Consider the following 18,020-nt stretch of genomic DNA (forward strand, 5'->3'; position numbering starts at 1 on the left):
GGTTGATGTTTAGGAGATAAACATACATAACTGCAACCTTAATCAGAATTTAATAAGTTTGTTGGTGACTGCAGGGTCCAGTGACATTTCAGGTTTTATAATATCAATTGAACATATAAACCTCAAAGGAAAATGGATACCTCATTTGTGAAATTTGATGAAAAAACATGGGGTTGAAAACTAAAATTTGGATGGTACACAAAATGGAGAAGAAAAATAAATGAATTTCTACACTACATAAATGAAATGCACAAGATAAGGTTTTGAAGCAAAGAAAAAGATTGTATATTGACAAAATCCTCATACTGTTGCAACTCACATATTTGAGCATTGGGATGGTACAAAGTTTAGGAAATACACAAGACGATGAAGAACTCAGGTTCTTTCTGAATCTCTTGATTGCAAATTTCGAACAGGAATGACATCAGCTTTTTAGTAAGGAGCACCACAACCATTTCATTGTTTTATGTTAGATTTCAAAACCCTAAAATCACCCTTGCCTCTCCAACCCTGCCAGGGCTTATTGTTATTCCTTTCTTGAGTTTGTCGCAAGGGTCCATCACCACCTCCAACTTTTGGTTTCTTATTCTGCATATCTTTAGAACCTTCACTAGTAAACCCATTACTATCTTTTTCATTCTTAGATTCACCCCTATGATAGTGCATGTACACACGATTAGTACATGACGCAAAATTATGAGAGTACTTTACTGCGATGTCACCAAGTTACCTTGGTTCTATCAAGGAGTCATGTTTGGCAGCATTAGCACTGTCTACTCTATCCTTAGCTGCTGTAAACCTCTGTTTGAATAGAGTCTCAGCTTCTTCTGTCAGTTTCTAAGAAAATTACAAGATACACCCATAGTTATCATACGATACAAACATGTCTGCACAACAAGAATCTAAAACCTAAACTAAAATAGTAACTTAAGTATTAGAGCTTTAATATCCATTGGGAAAAAGCCTTACATCGACAGATGCATTACAATTTTGAAAAGACATTCTTCCCACTAAAGCACCTGGTTTTGGGTCTCCTTCCATGATCACAATACTGCAAAAAATGGAGAAACATGAGTATAGAGTGTTTTTTTAAGGAAGATTATAAAAATCAATAATATCTCAAGAAATGCATGCTCAGCCACAGGCATTTCATTTTTATTAAGGAAATACACAGGTCTTTGAAAAAAACAAGCATTGACAGCCTTATAACAAATGTATAACTAAGTGAATCAACAAGCCAAATCTGTGATGTACCTGAAATAGAAAAGTACAAGGCATATACGTCTTATAATTGAAGATAATGACTTACTAATCAGTGCTAGACTTCGTCAGGTCACCATGTGTATATAACAAAATGGAGTGACCCCAATGTCCCAGGGCACCCAGTCCCCCTAGTACTGTGGGAGATGGCCACCCATCATACAGCTAACCCGCTCAAATTGCTTCGGAGCTGGTTTCAGCGTTTTGAGGCAGTTATTGAAAAACCGTTTGCACCCTTGTGAGGCAAAAGGCCAGAGGACTCCTTTTACTTCTTCTGTGCCATATCTACGAGATTGACACAAGTCTTGAGAGGAGTAGCACCCCTTGAATCTTTACGGATGTGGCATTTGCACCCTATTGAGAGCTAGTGCTTTGTATCCAGCTTTTTGTAAACTAGGCTAGGCAATTTGTAGTTCCATGATTTAGAACCCAGTTTGCAGTAGTATGGAACACATATTATCCTCTAAGAAACCAATGCCCCTTAGTTGAAATCAAGAATCCTCTGATTTGAAATGGGTTGATAAGATACTTACAATAGGTTGACAGAGTTCTAGAAATGGAGACAAAAAGGAATATAGCCATATCTGAGATTTCATAGTGCTGATACTAAAGATAGAAGCACAAAGCAGAAACTGAAATCACTGTTTTCTTGAATTTTTTAAATGGCTACTATTACAGTCTTGATAAATGAAACCTGACATGTTTTGGGAAAACTTGCAATCAAGATTTCATATTTTATAATTTCACAAACCTCAGCAATGAACAATCTGAATATAACTGCACACCGAAAAAATGATTCAATGCACGCTTTCGTGTCACAAAGTATCTTATTATTTGAATGCTATGAGATTTACCGAAATTTAAAATCTCCCGGAGGTTCTCTACAGCATGAAGCGTCTGAAACAATTTGTTCTACTTGTAATAGGGGTTGACCAACAAAAAGCATAGAACTACTATAGATATTAAAAATCAAATAAACATGAGATCTAAAAATATGTCTTGATGGATGCTCAATAGATGCACACTGTATTGAATGAATCGAAATTATACAATCTCTCTGAATTTTGAGCAGAAAAAGACAATATACGACCTTTGTTGCCTCAGTATCGGATTTTCTCAATGGAAAGAGCAAAAATTTACAATCTAGTCGTGACATGAAAATCTAATTCCAGAGTGAATATTCATTATAATCCGTTGTCTGGTGTTACAGCTCTCCCTTTCCACAATTATCTCTAATAAAAAACTACCTTTTTTAGAGGATTGGAATTCCATTAGCTTCAATAGACCAGACAATAAATATTTCTAGGAGAATAAATATTCCTTTAGGCATACCATTTTCTTCCTGATGAAGTCACAGTGGTAGGTGCAATCCAATGGCTATCATCAACTGCTGCTGCCTCTTCTTCTGCTTTTTTTATAGCTTCCTCTTTCTGTTGTGCTCTTTGCATGAACTAAAACGTTCAAGAAGTCCATTACATTCATTTCTTTTGATAACAATGAAGAAACAAATTTTAATCATTTTACGGCAAACAAACTGTGAGACATCATTCAAATTTGAGTCAACTTCCTATTCTTTAAAGATCCTAGAATTTGACTCCAGCTAGGTAACATGGTATACTAACATCAAATGAATTATCTAAAATATGAGATATAACAACTTCAGCTGAATATTTCTAGCATGAGAGATGGCATCAGCATCTTCAAATGAATATTTCTAATATGAGAGACATGGCAGAGCCAACTTTAAATGAATACTTTTAACATGACATATGGAAGTGACAGCTTCGAATGGATCTTTCTAACATGAGATATGGCTGTAGAAGCTTCAAACGAATAGCTCTAACATGAAATATATAGTAGCCTCAAATGAATCCTTCTAGCATGGGATATGATATCTTCAAAAATAATCTTTCTACATGAAACATGGTAGCTTCAGCATCTTCAAATGAATCTTTCTAACATGAGATTTGGCAGAGCCAACTTTAAATGAATACTTTTAACATGAGATATGGCAGTGGCAGCTTCGAATGGTTAACATGAGATATATCTGTAGTAGCTTCAAATGAATAGCTCTAACATGAGATATGGTAGTATCAAATGAATCGTTCTAGAATGGGATATGATGTCTTCAAAAAAAATATTTCTACGTGAAATATGGTAGCTTCAAATGAATTTCTAACATGGCATACACCAACTTCAAATGAATTTATGTGACACGACATACAGCAGATTCAAAATTAACCGGTCTACTGTCAGATATAGAAAACGCAAAAAAATCCACACAAAAAATGGACTCGATAGACTGGTAAGAAAGACACAGGAATATATTATGAAGACTTTCTGAACCCTAAAATCTTTATAGCGTCTTAAAACCAAAGAATTAATTCGATATCGTGGACACATGGGATGTCATCACTCTCCAAAGACAAAATTCAAACAGAGAATCATTACCAACCTTCAAGTTCTGGAGAGTACTAGAGAACTCTCGCTTCGCCATAGTCAGAAACGCCTCAGAAAATACGATACAGAGTAGACCTACCCCGACATACATACATACATACATACATACATACATATTGTACATATATATAATATATATATATGTATATATAGTACATACATACACATACATACATACATACATACATACTACATACATACATCATACCTACATACATTCCTACATACCTACATGCATACATGATGATGCATATACAATAAGAAGACCACATGCCATTAGCAATAGGTATGCGTATAGTAAGGCCTAAAGATGCTACACTTGATTGAGCCACATGATGGAGATGTAGACAAGAAACCCCAACAAGAAGGAAACTTGAACATGTAAGAAGCATGACATCAAGGACAAGGTGGGAAACACCAAGATGAAACATGCTCAAAGTGAGCCAAAAAACTCACTAGTATTCAAATGTGGGAAGAGGCTAATGCCAAACAACATCAAGCTCGGAGTTGGAGAAGTAGGCACACTTATGGCATATCAGTATATATATAAAACTCTGAAGGAAGGGTCAACAATGAAGACCCATCACAGTAACCAATAAAAGGAATTCATAACCCCACATTGACAACATCCATATGAGGAGTGAAGAAAATAATATGAGCAAAGGGTCAGGTCAATAAAGAAGCCCCATTATAGTAACCAATAAAAGGAGGTCATGACCCTAATAACGAGGAACTTATAGAAGGCCAAGAATCACCATTATCATGAGCAACATTGATCTCACTCACAGAATCCAAACCAAAAACCAAAGAATAGAACCTAAAGAAATGAGGTTGAAGAGCCATTTAAATGTGCCAATTATCAACATGTTGGGTGTGCACTCCACCAAATTGTCAATATATGACCTTTGAAAATATTTATTGCACATCTAAACAAGCAATATTCCAAGATCCAAAGTGATCAATAAACGCCTAACGGAGTAGAAAACCTCTTTGGGATGAAAATGTGGCATGAGAGAGTAGGATATGAGTGGCATAGTGTGAGGTCAATAAACCAAGCTTGTAAGAGGAACTTATTAATACATAAGGCTAATTAATGATCACAACATGTGTGGAAAGACAAAGGGTATGTTGTAGGAGTGCATGTATTTAAAGAAGATAGTTGTGCTCTAAGTAACCGTTTTGTGTTAATGGTATGAGAGTGTGAAGCACAAAGGTCTATGCAAGCACATCCCAATAGCTATATTGAGAAGGCTTGGCCAACAACCAACGTAGGTGTTGATTAGTCATCATCATTGATTCTTGGGGCCAAACAAATTCTCTTCCTATTGTAGTATGTTTAGTTCCAAATTTCAATATTAGTTGAGAGAAGCCAAGTTCGATCCTTGCCATGGGCTAGGCCCCATCTCATAGGTGACTATCAACTCTCCCGTGAATGTCGAAAAGATACATGTCTTTCTCAACAGGAGAAAATCACATGAATATATTTATATGATTCATCACTTAGACTGGAATCACATATCTCATATGTTTTTGATTAACACCTATTAACATTGTGGTCTAACGGATTAATTACTTGCTTTCAGAGTGAAGGATTGTGAGTGTGTCTTACCATGAGTTGGGTTGATATTAGGGTAACACATGTTAACAATGTGGCCTAATGGATAAGTGCCATGCCTCTTGAGAGGAAGATTGTGACATTGTGTATTGTGGTGGGTTGGATTGAAACTAGGATAAGCTTCTTTCAAGTAACAAAAATCCTATGAATAATTAATTGTGAAAACCATCAGCCTTTTGGTGATCACATAACGTAAATTTCCAAGGTGATCATTTAGTCACCACCCCTAAAGACCTACATTTTTGTTAATAAAAGATGAAGCCTCATCTAGAAGGCAATGCTAACAGATTGTATACTTTTTAAGTGGCATTGCTGGATTGTTTTGATATTTCACTAATAAATTTAGACACAAGTAATGCATAGTCTTTGTTCTAAAAAGCTTCAAGGAAGATTATACATCCAATAAATGATAATTGCATTACATCATCCATGAGTGAACCATAAATAAAGATAGGAATTCACAAAGCCACTAAAAACATGAATTAGTGCTGAGAATACAATAGCTAAATGCATTTACAATATCCATCTATTCTTCAATAAACTTTGCATTTAAATACCATCTCCTCATAGTAAAGAGGTATGGATGCTCCTTGATGTTTGCCATGCTTACCAAAACTGTGAGCAATGTCACGAAAACGTCAACAAATTTTACCACAAACCATGTTCTTAAACATATAATACTAAATGACTCGCCAAGAGAAGCGTAAAATAAAGAAAATAAGAGAAAGGCCACAAATGAAAAACAGTGTCCCAAATCAAAGGATTTGCATTTGAGAAGTCTATATCAAGTATAGCTTTTTAGGTCTACCAGATGCAGCGAAAAGGATATGTATCAGTGAGAAGTAAACTGAGTTGGGATATTCTGTAGCTCTACAGATGCTAAATAATTGTCCAAAAAAAAGATGAACGGGAGCTATACGATTACACAAACAAAGTTTCATAAAAAGCATGGAGAAAACAGCATGACTGCTCCTTACGCTATCCTTTGTTAAGTACATATGCACACAATCTCACGTACAAAAATGTTGCAAAATTTCATAGGTAACTTCTCCGATTCATTCATAATTAGTGCCACACAATATAGCAAAAACCTCATTAAAAAATAAAAGCAGGATTCATGTTGTCTCCTTAGTATTGTATTTATCACTAATAAATGGTTTTATTAGAAAGACTTATTGCATAAACTGGCGATATTTTTTTTACCAAGGAAAAATATACATTACAAAAGGCAGACACTTAACTATGTCTGACTGCATTCAATATCTGCAAACTATGTGGACCACGCAGACAAGCTGCAGTCTTTTGCATTATGTCACAGTAACCACAACCAAAGAGCTTTGAAGGCTCAGTAATATTCTCCCAGTTTTAAAGGGATTCATATCATATTGATGTCACTGGATGACACAAGTGCATGCAGAAAAAAATTCTTCGTTCTCGTTCTCTGATTCATCTGAATCACTGCCACATGAAATTTCAAAGTTATATCCTGAAACGACATTTAAGGAGCATACTATTGCTAGTCTCTATAATCTTACATTTTGTACGCTCTCATAAGAGAAATTGAGTGACAAAGAGCCATAGCAGGTGGGAATCTCACATACATTTCTGTATAGTGACAATTTTGGAATATTCTAGGTCTTATACAATGCATAGAGACAATATGGTAGCCAAAATCAACATTTTGATGCGCTCAATAATGGCTCTGGCAGCTCCAGAATGTTACCTCTAATTAAGTATTATAATTGAGAGCCTGGTTCATATTAGGTTTTCCATGGGGACTAATATACTTATGAAATTCTCCAGTACCTTGATTTTTTTAAAGTTTTAGCATTTCTAGCTTTGGAGCCTAACATCAGATACAAGACCATGATACATTTTCTACCCCAACAGTTGCATTATCAAGCGCATGATGGTGTGAGCAGGAATAATAGTGAAATGTTACAATGACCTGTGGGACAAAAATATTTATATCCCAGTGTGTCATAACAATGAGGAAAAAGAACTTGTAGGGCCCGAGGGGATGGGACTTATGCAAGGATAAGAACATGGTTGTTCCAATGCTGACTTGATATAATCTGTGTCATAAAGTAAGGGCTCCAATGTCTAGGAAGAGGATGACAGTGTTAGGTGTAAAGGCCCGTAGTTAACAAATTAGGTAATTATTCGTATATGTGAACACATTGTTCACCTGGACAGGACACCTCCTTTTGTAATGTGAACACACCTCTTTCTTTGTAGGGTTAACTAATATAATAACCTTTTTTCTTGTGTACCAATCAAGGCGGTTGGGTACACCCAAAAATCTGTGTCTACTCTCTGTTTGCTGAACATCATCCCTCAATAGCTGCTCCCTGAAAATCATCCCTCTTTTCCTTTTAGACAGTCTGATTATGTGTGTAAGGGCTCTAGAGTCTAGGAAGAGGATGAAAATAGATTTTCTTCTGTATAGACGCCACAAAACAGGAACCATTACATACATAAGGGATAACAAAAGGTAATGATCTGTCTTCTTATTCTTTCCTACACTAAGTAAGAGATTTCCTAAATTTCTATAATCATGTTCCTATGCACATTTAAGAAGAGCCCATTGCTAAACACATTTGGTGAAAGAATAGAATAGAACTTTTATCATCCATGAGGAGACCAATTTTGACCTTTGGGACCAAATCAACATATCATCCATGTAAGTGACTCCTTCCTAAGAAGGGTAGTTACTATATATGTGCTCACCCTTCATGGTGCACATTTGAGTATGACCCTCATGAATTAACTTATACACTAAGCATGCGATAAGTAAGTGATATTCATCCTCAACTAGGATTTCATATCATACTGTGGGTATCTTCATATTTGGGTGATGATGGCATGATGCAACCTCAAGACCTAGCTTTGTGTGCAAGTTCAAAGAAATGTTATGGCTCTTTGAGACCAAGGCTCATTGGGGTAGGGAGATGAGAGATTGGTTGACATTTTAGCATCTACTTCATCCTTAGTGCCTCTAGTAATCTATCCTCAATGACCACATACTCCATAGCATCATGCCAAAGTCTGTTTTGATCTTATTAGTTTTTTGTACCTTACATCCTATGTTCCAAGTTTGTTTTGGCAATCTATGACCAAGCATATTCTTGACTTCTATGATAAAGTTGTATATTCTTTGCAAGGCTAGTACCTTTTATGGGCCGAGCACTTGTCTACGTATAGGTTCGGATGTTGAGGAGAACAATTTTTGGATTTTCTCTATTTCATTCCATGCTCTAAGTGAGATAATGCCATCCCACACTTCCACTCCATAAAGCAACACTTGGACCACCATAGGATTGAATAGCATCATTCTCACTTCCCATCCTTGAGCATCACTTTGGTTGCATTGGTTCTCAAACACATAATAACTATTCTAACCCGCTTGAAGTCTTGTCTCATTGCATACATTCTTAACAAATAGAGACCCACTCAAAGAAATATCATATGACACTCTGAAAAACAGGATGAAATTTCTTGAATCTATGGGTGATGAAATTTTAGATTTTTTCAATAGCATTATTGGTGTTACAGGATGATACCACTCTCACCAACTCTATTTGTTCTATGCATTCATAAATTAAAACATGCGGTTGCTAAGTTTGTAAAGGACGAAATCATTGAAGAAGTCGTCATCAGGAATGTAGTTATCAAGCTTTTGTTGTAAGTATGGGGTGGAAATCCACCTAGAAAGAGTTTGAAAATGTCAAAAAGTATTTCTTACAAAGTTGCTTGAGAGGTAGAAACAAATACCATACAGCCTAATACTCCTTGAGACAGGATCATTGCCCATTGAGATCATGGCCATGGAAAGGGTAGTCGAATACATGATTAAGGTTCAAAAACGTCCCTCACATCGACCTCCATGACTCACATAGAAAGCAAACAAAAAGTCCAAATGACACAAACACAATTTTTTGTGTTCCGATTGGATGCAAGATATAGAAAAATAGTTTGGAAGATGGGATGCAAAACATTTGCTTCATGATACATCAATAGATTCCATTGTGAATGAGGCGTTTTTGCAACGTCAGTGTATCATGACATGAGAAAAATTTGGAGGCTCATACTTCAAACATTATACTACGTATGTTGCACCTAACTACAAAACCATATTCTTTGTTGAAAGGGGGAAACCACACACAAATGCGCGTTCCTGTTGTTTGCCATATGAACTAGTGCATCCATATAACTTAGTTAACACTCACTACAATGTGAGACAAGGAGTTGGGGCAAGTGATGAGAGAGTAGTTGATTGTGAAGACTTTGTGCTAAACAATTTTGAGATTCTGAGTGTTAGACTATGATACAATCCTCGACCAAACCCAATCCTTTGCTCGAATTTTTCTCATAGTCACATTGTGCACTCTCAATTGCGACATTCCTCAATAAAGTTCTTGAACATTGAGCATCACTACTCACTTTCACATGATTACATGAAAAATCTATATTTTGGTCTCATAGGTCATATTTGGCCTCCAAAGAAGATAATAAAATCTATCTATCTATCTCTCCAATCTAAAGACCCTATTTAGGATTTTAAATACATTGCCTCTAATGGCTTGAATGGAATGCTACCTTGGATCTAGTTTGAGGCATTAGATATCCAGTCTTGTAGATTCAAGGCATTCCATCTCTTAAGACAACGTGTGTCAGATAAAGAGAAAACGAATGTGCATGATAATGATTAAAGTTACGTCACAATGTAGTTCATCTATGTTGAAGGATTTAACATGACTATTTTTATCGGTCTCTTAAGACAACATGTGACAAATAAAGAGAAAACAAATGTGCATGATAATGATTAAAGATACTTGATAATATAGTTCATCTATGTCGAAGGATTTAACATGACTATTTTTATCATTCTCTGTTACACTTAATATGTATCCTACGGAAGTTTTGGTGTGAACATAGTTAGGTTTCTGTTGGGTTTCCAGCTACCTGTAGATATTGGTTATATCAATCATTCTACATCTTTGTAATCACAAGCTCGTTTTCCCTATCTGCTGAGTTTTCCTAAGTCTTTTAAGTGATCTTGTTGTGTGAAAGTCAGTCTACGATCCCTACATTTTTTTTCAAATGGTATTAGAGTAGGTTTAGGTTACTTCCTCTATCCCATTATTCCTAATAGGCATGTAGAGCTCTTTCTCTTTATCTCTTTCTTTCTAAGAAGACATTCAAACTCGTCGTCTACAATGACGAAAGTCCAAACAACAGAAAACTACAACATAGGCGATCTTTCTCTATTTTCACATTTTCCGAAAGTAGATTTTGAACTGATTCTTTTGAGTACTTAAGTGCCAAAATCGGATTTTTGGTTCTGGAGATACTGCCAGAACAAATTCTGCAGCAGTCTCAAACTCTAATTGCACATCAATTGCCAGTTTTCAGCACAACACAATAACTCTTCTCTATTTCTTTCAGCCCATTGCTTGTACTATTCTTCAATATTGTCTCACTTTAGTACATTTTGGTGAATAAAACCACCAAGTACTACAATACCTCATCTATATTTCTTGCTGTAAATGTATTTTTGCAATGGCTGAGCAAACTAATCTTTTTGGCATGCTTAACATAGAAGACAAGTTGGATGGTACTGACTATCCTATACATGATGAAATATGTATTGGTTGCAAAGCAGCCATGGGACATTGTCATCAGATTTGATGAATGTTCAACTTCAAGTTCTTCTCCAAACTCTCCCTCCCCTTCAGAAACAGCTAACAAATAATGCTTCAACCTCCATTCCTCGACAAACCACTTCTTCACAACTTAAGTGGGATGGTAAGGATGCTCAAGCCTATGCTTTCATTGCATCAATCAAATGTCACATTGTTCCACATATCCGATGTTGCACCACCTCCAAAAGTGCTTGGGATGTGTTGAGGAACCTATATGCTCAATGGTAAAACACAAGAGTTGCTATGTTCAAGCAGCAACTTGAATAGACAAACATGCAAGAAGGTTGATCAAAGACATCAAGGAACAACTACTCAACATTAATAAAGTGATTTCATACAAGCAATTAGTCTTTTGCAACTCTTCCAAATTCATATCAAGGCTTGATCACTACAATAAGGCTTCTACAAGTCATAAAGAGAGCTTCAGATTTGATTAGCTAATCTCCTTTCTCTTACAAGAATCTCAATCTCGAGCAAATCAAGATGTTTTTATAGTAGTGATCAAGCTTTTGTTACCTCTTCCAAGTTCAAAGGCCAATCAGGACAAAAGTAAAATCTCGACTTCTCATGATGAGAAGAAGAAGAAAATTGGCAATTATTGTCATAAACTAAGCCATGACATTAGTGAATGTCGAAAGAGAAAAGGTAGTGAAGAGAAGAAAAAACAATTACGTCTTATTGTTACCACCACTTCTACTGGTAAGAAGGAAGAAGCACACATTGCTCAACAATAGTGGGCATTATCCATATACACGGTGTATGATCCCTAAAAGGACAACATACGTTTATTAGTAAGAGAGTCTAAACATGCTTGGCATTTTGATAGCGGTGCTTCTAAGCACATAACTTCTTGCAAAGATTTATTTGTCACACTTGAAGATGCTTGTCATAAGATGGGCACAGTTACCTGAGCCAATAATGCTTCTTACATCATCGAAGGCATTGATGAGATTCATATTGAAGTTGTCAATGGGAATGTAGTCACCTTGAACAATGTTCTCTATGTCCCTAGCATAAAGAAAATCGTTCTTTCGGTTTCCGCTACAACAAATGCACAATAGATGATTGTACAATGGGTGATATCATTGCCATAACATGTAGCTTGTTCAACAACCTTTACAAGCTTGACATATATTAGAAATTATATGACCAAAATGCATTAGTGGTAGATGCCTACACAAAGCAATTCTGAACTATGCCATGCTCAGTTCAGCCATTTGAATTTCAACAGCCTTGCACAGTTTAGTAAGTATGACATGGCATACAATATTCCTTCCATTCATGTACCATCTAATCATGTTTGTGAGGGTTATATTTTAGGAAAGGTGCACAAATTTTAATTTCCAAAAGATGCAAATGTTTTGGCAACACACAAGCTTCAACTTGTACATAATGATGTATGCGATCATAAACCCATTACTCTTCGCACCGATAGAGGGGGTGAGTACATGTCTCAATAGTTTAATGCTTTCTTGAAGGACAGTGGTATTATCCATCAATGCACCACTCCATATACACCACAACAAAATGGTTTGGCTGAAAGAAAGTACAGATCTCTCATGGAGATGGCAAGATGCGTGCCAATTGGTAAGAACCTATCTCACAAGTTTTGGTTAGATGTTGTAATGTGTGCAAACTATGTTCTAAATACATGTCCCACAAAATCACTTAACACTATCACTCCATACGAGGCTTGGAATGGTCGCACACCAAATGTTGATCACATGGGAATATTTGGAAGCTTGGCTTATGCATTAGTGCAACTACAACAGCACCATAAGCTACAAGACAAAGCAAAAAAACAAAGTGCATTTCTGTTGGCTACAGCAGGGATATCATATTTGCTGAAAATGCAGATCAACCATTTGTGGATTGCTCCAAAGAGCCAATTCTTGATCAACCAAATGTATTTGATACTTTATTACTATTGCTCCAATGCTGTGTTTGAAGGCGATCAATTAACCCAACCTCGTGGAGGTAATGTGCAGGTTTTGCTATCAGCAACACCATGCTCCAAAACAGAGATGTAGCACATCCAAACAATGCACAAATTGATCTCTTGCAACAGCCCATTGTGGTTAAAAATGAGCAACCAAAGATTGCAGATATTATAGGTCATTAATCAACATGATGTGACATGGAATTGGAGGAAGAACAAGCCTCTTCTAAGCAAGCAAAAACAATCCCTAAATGGCTGCTTAACACCATTATGGACATCAAACTCACATTTCCTCTTCAAGGTAAAACCCAGTCAGTCAATCAGCAAGCTGAACTGCATTATGTGCATCATGATCTTATCGCTGAAATTTGCACTGAGGAGTCACTCTCTCTTGAGGATGCATTAGCACATGACCATTGGGTTGAAGCCATGAAAACAGAACTTGAGTCCATCTATAGGAACAACACTCGGGAGTTATGTGATCTACCTAAAGGTAGAAAAGCAATTGCCACCAAGTGGAGTTACATAGTCACGCATAATGTGGATGGCAGCCTTGATTATTTCAAAGCAAGACTTGTATCAAAAGGCTGTTCCCAAAAAGAGGGAATCGAATATGAAGAAACCTTCGCCCCCACTTCAAGGATGGCTATAAGCAGAGTTAGTCTAAGATCCCTGCATTTTTTACAAATGGTATCAGAGCCAGTTGGTTATTGATTATTTGCAGTATACAACTAGACATGACATTTCACCCAACTAATACGGCAAAACAAAGAAAGCCCCGTTTCTTTAATGATGGATTGCCATGCTTTACCTTTCTAGTTTTTCCATGCTTCATGGAAACAGTTTTACTCATAGTCACACAATTCACAATAGCGTTGTCGACATTCTTTCCATGGGTCAGAATTGTGATTTATTCTACATAAACACAGATGACATAGATAGCATGTACATGAACACATGCAAAATATCATGGTGGAAAGACCAAAGGAAAATGTTTTCCATAATATTTAGACGCTTAAGAAACAGTGGGGAATCTGTTTGTATATTGTTTCAAGCAAGTTGTGGATGAGTAAAACATATACATTCAGAATTTTTGTTGTGGTACCAAAATACTAAGCACGTTGTAAAAAACATCAATATTTTATTCTCCCTACTATAAGTGCATCCCTTCTAGATGTGACTAAATTATTTGTCAATTAATCTGAATAAACTTTTCTGCCATTGGGATCCTAGTTTTGTTTCATCATACAATCAATGCAGCATAAGTGTTGGAATATCATTTAATCCATACTGCTTAAGCTTTAGTTTTCCAAGATTCATACAGCTTGAGTTGTTGGTGTAGGTACATAACCACTAATGAATAGACTTCCAAGTAGATTCTAACAAAGAAATTAGGAGTAAAGCTTATACCAAGAGTCCACTCACCTGAGAGAGACTAGAGATATGGCCAATCTAATGTTAGCCTAAGAGAGATGGACACAGTAATGGAATCCTCGAGCCCAAGTGCCCATATGCAGAATACACAAAATAGGCCCAGGAATTCCATTTTGTAAGAGTTTTAAGAAAATGTCAACTATGGTCCATTGATGGATAAGCAATGGGCAGAGGCATCCATTTGTGTTTAGGATTGTGATGAGACCGCAATATGCTGCTTAACAGTAGCATTAAGTTTACATTCATCACCAAATCACTGACCTATAGTAAGGAGCTCATGGACTAAGGCTTTAAGAATGGAAATGAACATAGAATTGAGGAATCTATGTTGATGACAAAGAGAATATACATATTTTATATTCAAGATTCAACTTCTTACAAACATTACTTAAGAAGTGTAACATAGCATCATTTTCCTCACACTAGAGATGACCATCAGCATATGACATGGTGCAACACAATGGCAGCATACATTGTTAAAATTAGCCATAGGTAAACGTAAAAAGGAGTGAAATACCTTGGGTCAAATTCTTTCACTTCCGTAAGAGTTTTGCCATGGTTGTCCATCCACTTTATAGATCTTCGCTCGATAAATTGTGCATTAGTAGTCTGAATGTCTTCATCGTTTGTCAATTTGGTGCCATCTTCCACAACACCTGTCTTGACGCTTGGACATTTCAGATTACTTTTCAATGGGACACCAATTTTCACTATTGAAGAATCATTACACCGATCCGAAGCTTCAAATGGATGAAATGGTTCTCGAGGAGGTGTAGGAGGAAGAGGAAGCGGCTCGGAAACCATACGTGTTGAAATAGCATCCCCTTGCAAACAACAAGAAGGATGAATGGATTCCACCTTATAGGCGGTGGCTTCTTGACCAGATGCTGTGCATATGCAGCACAAGTAAGAAGCACACCGGGAATCGATGATATTTGGGGATGCCAGCTGAGAATTACTTCACAAACCGGAGGAACAAATTTCTCCTCCTTTACAAGTTCTTGCATTCAGTGTATCTTTAAATCCTTAAATATCCATAAGATTGTCATTGTTTTGCATCATCCACAACATTGGAAAGAGTTAAATCATCCACAATGTCCAATTATTGATTGCATCATAGCAGACTACAATCTCAGATTTGTATTAAATCTGGTTTATGAAGTTGATCTCTATTCCTTAATAGAGTGTGCCTTTCACTTCATTATTACTCCAAAATAAGAAGCATAATCCATGATGAAAAGACAAAATTTTCACCATACCAGGTGCTTTTTGTGCATTGACAAAACAGTAACAAGCAACAACCATCTGAATAAGGCTAAACTGCAGTTTCTGTAGGTGATGAGGACGGATATCTTCTTCTTATGAGCTCAGAGAGATGGTCAATTTCAACTAATTCTGTATCTGCAGTAATATACAAGTTTCTTCTTAATCTGAACTAAATAGCGGCAAAAAACAAATTGGTTTCAACTACTTTGTTTTAGCAGTCAAGAAGATGAGCTTCTTCTTATCTGTTTAATTAGAGCACTGGCAAACATACAATTTTGGGTAATTATTTTTCAATGGAGGGGGAAGATGAACTCCATCTCCTAAACTGAGCAAAACGACCATGAAATAACAAGGTGTTTCTTTCAAGTAGTTATGTTTCCACAGTAGTAGAAGGCAGAACACTTCTATTTGACAATTGAAAACGAGAGATTGCAAATATTTTCGTTTCTGTGGACGTCAAAGAAGACAGATTACTTCTTATCTGACCAAAAACATCACTGGAAAACGTGTGATTTCAAGAAATTCTGTTTGTGAAGTCTGAGAGTATGAGAAAACATCTTTCTCGTTCTCTTAATAAAATAAAGAACACATACAGACGAGTGATTTTGAGTACTTTTATTTCTGTCGTAGAAGAAGACAACTTTTTTCATATTTGCGCAAAAAGAATCACTGTAAAGAGAAATTTAAAGTACTTCTAATTCCGTGGGAGAAGACAATTTTATATTTCTTTTGTGAACAAAAGGAGCACGAGAAAACAAGAAATCCGAGTACATTTTTGCTACTGCAGTAGGGGAAGGAGAATTTCTTGGTATTTTCTGAGAAAAGATGATAATGGAAGAAACAAGCAATCTCCAGTAAATTTTACAAGTGAAAGGAGGAGGAAAGAAGGAAAGAAGAGAAAAATGACAAGGAAAAAGGAAACAGAGATTGCGATGAGGACCTGCAAGGGCACGAATAATGAGGAAAGGTCCGCGCGCGTGCTTGGCCTTGTTCTGCAGTCTGATAACTCGGAAACTGTCTAGGGTTAGGGTTATGGCGATGGCGATGGCGATGGCGATGGCTGTGCAGACAGAAGAATGCCACGACAAACAGACGAAGAAGAAGTGATCACGGTTTCCTCACGTGAGTATAAAATGGCGTTTTCTCACATTTTCTTTTACTTTTGTTTATCTGTTTATTCGTATTTGCAAAAATGATCTAATCAATAGACATTATTTACATGCTTTCTATTTGTTATTTCTAGATACATGTACCTTTTTATGTGGTTGTTTAAAAATAATTCATAAGAATAATTATTTTTATGGTGTATGGTGTATGGTGTATGGCGTATGGCATATGGTGTATGTATGTGTATGTGTATGTGTATGTGTATGTGTATGTGTATGTGTATCAATATGGCTATGTGTGTGCATTGTCTTCGTATCCTCAACAATTCTTCTTGACAAGTTTGTTCACATTCCTTGTCAAACTTCAAAATAATAAGAGTGAACTTATGTGGATACCGCCAAAGTTTTTATTCTCTTACGAGTTCCATGGCATTCTTCGTTGTCTCCTATAATTTTTCGGTTTGTAAATACATTTATTTAGTCATGCAAACTCGGAAATTTGAACAACTTTTAACTAGGTGAGAAGTCACCTTTTTCGCTCACCCCACTGAGTGCTCATGAAGGGGGAGCATCTCCCTTTCTAAAATCAGTGTGAAGCCAACAACCTTGGGATCAACCTCAAATCACCATTGAAAATCATAAAGTTATTATATTTAATAATCCTAGATTGGGCTTCCTTTCCGTGTTTGTGTGTAACCTTATGGTCTTATTTTACATCTACGTAAATCTTATTATTTTACTTAATGCATCATCAATTTGACTAACGCTTTGTCTTGATGGATCACGATGTGACCATTCACAAGTTAAAGCTATTCAACTCAAATTTCTAGACAATGTACCATATATTTTGCAATGACTTTTTGGCTTAGTTACAATGTTGCAATCTTATCTTTTAACAATGGGAATCATATCTATGGCTCATCTAGGAGATCATGATTCATAACCCATATAAATGATCACGATGTTTGTCTTCATCAGCTAAGATAGGGCCAACCTACCCTATGATGTATTCATTCATTCGAGTTCTTTAGTTTTCCCTATCTTAAAATAGTGGGTACATTTTTGCCTTTTTGCAAAGTCATGTGTGAAGATTGGGGGATGAAAGGACAAAGTTTAAAGGAAAAAGGGAATACATTAGGCAAAGGTTTTAGTTAAAATTATACCCTTATATAAGCCCAAACACTATACACCCCACTTAAATGCAACCCAAACTATATGTAGATCCTTGGCTAACT

The 18,020-nt window shown here is 36.3% G+C and overlaps 2 protein-coding genes across 6 annotated transcripts; both read right to left on the reverse strand.

Moving 5' to 3' along the window:
• Window positions 1-367: 367 nt before the first annotated feature.
• On the reverse strand, window positions 368-3,830 carry LOC147851166 (scarecrow-like transcription factor 11 (SCL11)). Its single transcript, XM_087335431.1, has 5 exons — window positions 3,716-3,830; window positions 2,593-2,711; window positions 970-1,051; window positions 731-837; window positions 368-652 (listed from the first exon to the last, which is right to left on the reverse strand). The coding sequence occupies exons 1-5, from the start codon at window positions 3,821-3,823 to the stop codon at window positions 457-459; spliced, it is 612 nt and encodes a 203-aa protein (XP_087191557.1). The 5' UTR covers window positions 3,824-3,830; the 3' UTR covers window positions 368-456.
• Window positions 3,831-5,853: 2,023 nt separating this feature from the next.
• LOC147851167 (uncharacterized) lies at window positions 5,854-16,734 on the reverse strand. Of its 5 annotated transcripts, XM_087335741.1 has the most exons (4): window positions 16,620-16,734; window positions 14,931-15,814; window positions 6,871-6,940; window positions 6,508-6,793 (listed from the first exon to the last, which is right to left on the reverse strand). In XM_087335741.1, the coding sequence occupies exons 2-4, from the start codon at window positions 15,215-15,217 to the stop codon at window positions 6,791-6,793; spliced, it is 360 nt and encodes a 119-aa protein (XP_087191867.1). In that variant the 5' UTR covers window positions 15,218-15,814; window positions 16,620-16,734; the 3' UTR covers window positions 6,508-6,790. The 5 variants fall into 5 exon arrangements, with proteins under 5 accessions (XP_087191866.1, XP_087191867.1, XP_087191868.1 ...); XM_087335740.1 differs by lacking the exons at window positions 6,508-6,793; window positions 6,871-6,940 and adding an exon at window positions 5,854-5,950; XM_087335742.1 differs by lacking the exon at window positions 6,871-6,940.
• Between the last annotated feature and the right edge of the window lie 1,286 nt (window positions 16,735-18,020).

This window comes from Azolla caroliniana, unplaced genomic scaffold (genome assembly GCF_043228905.1).
Source record: "Azolla caroliniana isolate FFs.n. ecotype wild unplaced genomic scaffold, voAzoCaro1.0.p SCAF_20, whole genome shotgun sequence".
NCBI lineage: Eukaryota > Viridiplantae > Streptophyta > Polypodiopsida > Salviniales > Salviniaceae > Azolla > Azolla caroliniana.